At 27.7% G+C, this 4,149-nt stretch overlaps 1 protein-coding gene across 3 annotated transcripts in view; it reads right to left on the reverse strand.

Annotated features, from left to right (window-relative positions):
- Window positions 1-459: 459 nt before the first annotated feature.
- LOC145124793 (NADPH:adrenodoxin oxidoreductase, mitochondrial-like) overlaps window positions 460-4,149 on the reverse strand; it is a 6,960-nt gene continuing 3,270 nt past the window's right edge. For all 3 annotated transcript variants that reach the window (XM_079060255.1, XM_079060256.1, XM_079060257.1), the window contains 12 exons: window positions 3,641-3,745; window positions 3,386-3,499; window positions 3,236-3,289; window positions 3,016-3,132; window positions 2,594-2,703; window positions 2,434-2,507; window positions 1,861-1,922; window positions 1,554-1,746; window positions 1,360-1,423; window positions 1,174-1,241; window positions 970-1,088; window positions 460-890 (listed from right to left, as the gene is read on the reverse strand). In XM_079060255.1, coding sequence (XP_078916381.1) covers window positions 675-890; window positions 970-1,088; window positions 1,174-1,241; window positions 1,360-1,423; window positions 1,554-1,746; window positions 1,861-1,922; window positions 2,434-2,507; window positions 2,594-2,703; window positions 3,016-3,132; window positions 3,236-3,289; window positions 3,386-3,499; window positions 3,641-3,745 — 1,296 coding nt within the window. In that variant the 3' untranslated portion in view covers window positions 460-674. The remainder of the gene's footprint in view (window positions 891-969; window positions 1,089-1,173; window positions 1,242-1,359; window positions 1,424-1,553; window positions 1,747-1,860; window positions 1,923-2,433; window positions 2,508-2,593; window positions 2,704-3,015; window positions 3,133-3,235; window positions 3,290-3,385; window positions 3,500-3,640; window positions 3,746-4,149) is intronic.

Raw genomic sequence — 4,149 nt, forward strand, 5'->3', positions numbered from 1 at the left:
TTACTAATTATAATATGTAGTTTTATGTCAAATTGATATTAATAATTATAAATATAAAAGTTAATCTTTATGTTTCAAATTTATTTAAAAAAATTAAATATTTTAAATTTTTACTACACAGCAACAGCCAACATGTTTTATAAAAGCGTAAAAATGATAATATACAATTCATTTATTTGGTTATAACTTTGTAATAATACATTTTATAAAGCTTTTATAACAAAAAAATGTAAATAAATATGCAAACTTCTAACAAATTGAAAGGTGATTTTGTAAAACTAAAAAAATAAAAATGTATAATATGAAATATAATTTTTGGTGTAAGAAATTGTGAAAAAATGATGCAAGATTGGAGATTAATTTTTTAAACCATTTGGTGTAAAAAAATGGTATAAGGTTAAAGATGATCTAATCAAAATAAAATAGCAACAATGTATATGTCAAAACTTAAGCACATAATAATCCCCACTAATAGAAATTAGAATATCATAATGTTGAGTAACACAACAGTCACCATATTTTTATGTAATGGTCATAAATCTCATTAATCAAACCCCCTTGAAAAAAGCCTACATGCCATTTCCGTTATGAAACAATTAATTTAACAAAATACCCATGAAAATAATAAAATAAAATAAAAACCTTTTTTTAGTTTTTTGCTTTTCATTTTGTGGTTACTTTACTTGTAGTAAATCTTTCCATGCGGTTAACTTTTCTCTTGGTTTCCCTTTTAAACCCCCAACCCTCTTCTCCTCAAAATCTATCTTCTTCCAATCATCAAATGTAAAAAATTTAATCTTCTTACTTTCAAGTAATTGAAGAAGCCCCTCTCTCCCTGGTTTTCTTGATGTTAGCTCTATTTTAGATACGTCTTCATAGATGCTTGCCACCTGTCGTTTTTTTTATAAAAAAAAAAAATCACAATTTTTTTTATTAATTAATTAGTAAGATGATTAATTAGATACTTACAGTTTCTTCTGCATCATAAAGATTTGTAGCAATTATTCCTGTTGGACCTCTTTTTAACCACCCACATACATACAAACCATCTTCAGATATAACACGCCCTTTAATATTTGGAACCACACCTACAACAATAATAAAACACAAAATAAAACCAATTTTATTTTTTTATTTAAAAAAAAAAGATTTTATTAAATGAAACAAACATACCTTTGGAATGGTCAAAAGGTAAACCATCAACAGGTATGGATTTGTAGCCTATGCTCTTAAGTACCAATCTGTAGAAAGTATATATTTTAAATGCTCAAGTATTATTTAATGACACATTAAAGATTAAAAAAAAAAAAAAAGAATATGATTTTCTTATGGTGTTCTTCTTTTTTTAATTTTTATTACCCGCATTTTATATCCTCATACTCCCCTGTCCCTGTTGCAATCTGATATCCAGAGTCACCATTTCCTATAAAATTAGATTTTGGTGTTAATTTTTATACAAATAACAAAACAAAACATGCACTTTGATTATCATTCCAATGGAATGAGCAATTCCATTCCATTCTTTCTTTGATTCCATCGTACCAAAATTCTACCTTTTAATGTTGTCTTCTCAAAGTGCACACCACCAACATAGCCACTTCTGTCATCTGATTCAAGAAATTTATCAGGTTTCCGGAAGAATGTGAATTCCAATTCCCGTTGACCGGAAGTTTGACCAGATGTTGATGATGCCTTGGATAACAACTCAAAGACTCTTTTCCTTATACGGTTGTTCTTCATTTCTTCCTTTCCAAAACAACAAAATCATATAAGCAGATTTTAAATTTGCAAAAAAAAGGGGAATATGAGGTTGCATTAAATATATAGTCAAATAAAAAATTGAGGAAATGATTTTATTACCTCATCTGCAGATGTTTTTACAAGATCTGCTTCCTTGATGTTAATTTGCAAATCTTTGATAGCTGCAAAGAGAAGAAGTAGTTCAGCATCCATGGAAGCATAATAGTTTGTTAAGGGGCATTTTGGACATTTGACCAGTACTTCACTATTACTCCACCCAAAAAGAAAATGTAACACATTCCATTTTGGGTAATTGCAAAAAATGGAACATTTCCTTATTGGGAAAGTTTTTAAACCTATTTTACTTTTTTACCCCTTGGTAATCGTTGGTTGAGTTTAGTAACTTTAATTTTGATTCACAAGTATTAAGGGGCATTTCGGACATTTCATCAATAGTCCTATATTTTTTTTACTAAACTATTTGTAAAGTCAAACATGACATTTTTTGGAGTATTTCATAATATTGTTCATGATATAAAATATAAAATTAAAACATATACGTATACGTAATAACTGCATTTCTAGTTCATATGAACATAATAAAAAAGACACATTTTTTCCACCTAAAAGATTATTATAGATTAAGAAAAAATATAATTTTTGAGCATTTGCTAAAAAAACAATAAAAATTACCAAGAATTTCTCGTAGCTCTTTTGCAGTACAAGCTGCTTGAACGGGCCCACGTCTGCCAACAAGATAAACTTTCCTGAAATTTATAAAAATATATATTAGGAACAAATTTAAATTTCAGAAGTTAGTTTAATTATTTTAATTAGCAATTAATGTAATAACCTTATGGAACTCTCCCTAAGAGCATCCAAAGCATGGCTAGCAATATCAGTTGTAGATAACTCTGTAGGTGACCTTAAAAGAATCCTTGCAACATCAAGAGCCACATTACCCTAACAATAAAAAAGTTATTTTATATATATGATTTATATAGATAAAATTAAACCAGTTAAAGAAAATAAGGTATACCACTAAATAAATTATATATATATATATATATATATATATATATATATATATATACACACACACACTTCATGTTCGTTTAAAATATACTATATGTATTTCAAATAGCAACAAGTTTGTTTATCATCAATCACCTTAAGAACTTTTTACAAAAGTACAAAATTAAATACCACAAATTCTTAAACAAGAGAATATTTTAAAAAATAATAAGTAAAAAGTTGTGATTTTTTTAAAAAAACCTGTCCCAGAACAATGGCTGTGTCTGTGTTCTTCAAGTCAGGTGTCATATTACTGAAATCTGGATGCCCATTATACCACCAAACAAATTCTCTAGCAGAGTGTATACCTTTCAATTCCTAAAATAAGTTCATGAAAATAATAAAAAATTTAATAAATAAACTCATGAGATTTCTGAAATGAGTAGTGTCAATAAGTCAACAAGTCAACAACCAAACATACCTCTCCTTTAATGCCAAGAATTCTGTCACTTTCAGCACCATAAGCAAGCACAACCTGATTGATGATGATGATATATGATGATAAAGATCAAAGATTAAAGAAAGAAAAAAAAACTCAAAAAGACGTTATTGACCTTGTTTGTCAACTTACCACATGATAAATTTGGCGTAGCTCAGATAGAGAAATGGAGGATCCAAGAGACACGTTTCCAAAAAATGAGCATCTTTCATTCTGTGCAACTCGTGAAAATTGGTTGATGACAATCTGTTGCAAGGTTTCTGGTCAACTAGATCAATTAAGATGATATTTTCAAGAAAAATAAAATTAAAAATACATTCTTGAATCTTGATCTATTATTATTATTATTATTATTATTATTATTATTATTATTATTATTATTAATACCTTTGTTTCAGGGTGATCAGGTGCTACCCCTGAACGGACTAATCCAAATGGTGTTGGCAATCTATCAATGATGTCAACTTCTGCTCCTTCATGTGCTTTCAGCATCTATTAATGTATTATCAAAAGTAATTAAAGTTCATATATGATTTGGAATCATTAGAATAATACAAATTATTTATGTTCATAGTAACAAGAAGTTCAAATTGATTAATTTAAAAACATACAAATTAATCTTCTAACCAACAATTTGGCAAACTAGCTGAAAATCTAGCTTTTAGCTGGAAAAATAGCTGGTAGTTGATAAGCATGTCTATGAATTAATAGTGTTTGGTAAAAAGTAGCTTATAAGCTAGATTGCAGTGTAAAATGACATAAATGGACATTTAGATATATAGCTAAAAGAAAAGAAGAATAGATATAACTAAGGGGGTAATTGGAATATTTTTGAAAAAGCTCCATAAGCTTATCAAAAGCTATCTCAAAGTAGCTTATCAAAAGCTAAAAAAAAA

Source organism: Lactuca virosa, chromosome 7 (genome assembly GCF_052849685.1).
Source record: "Lactuca virosa cultivar CGN04683 chromosome 7, Lactuca_virosa_CGN04683_v6, whole genome shotgun sequence".
NCBI classification, from domain to species: Eukaryota; Viridiplantae; Streptophyta; class Magnoliopsida; order Asterales; family Asteraceae; genus Lactuca; species Lactuca virosa.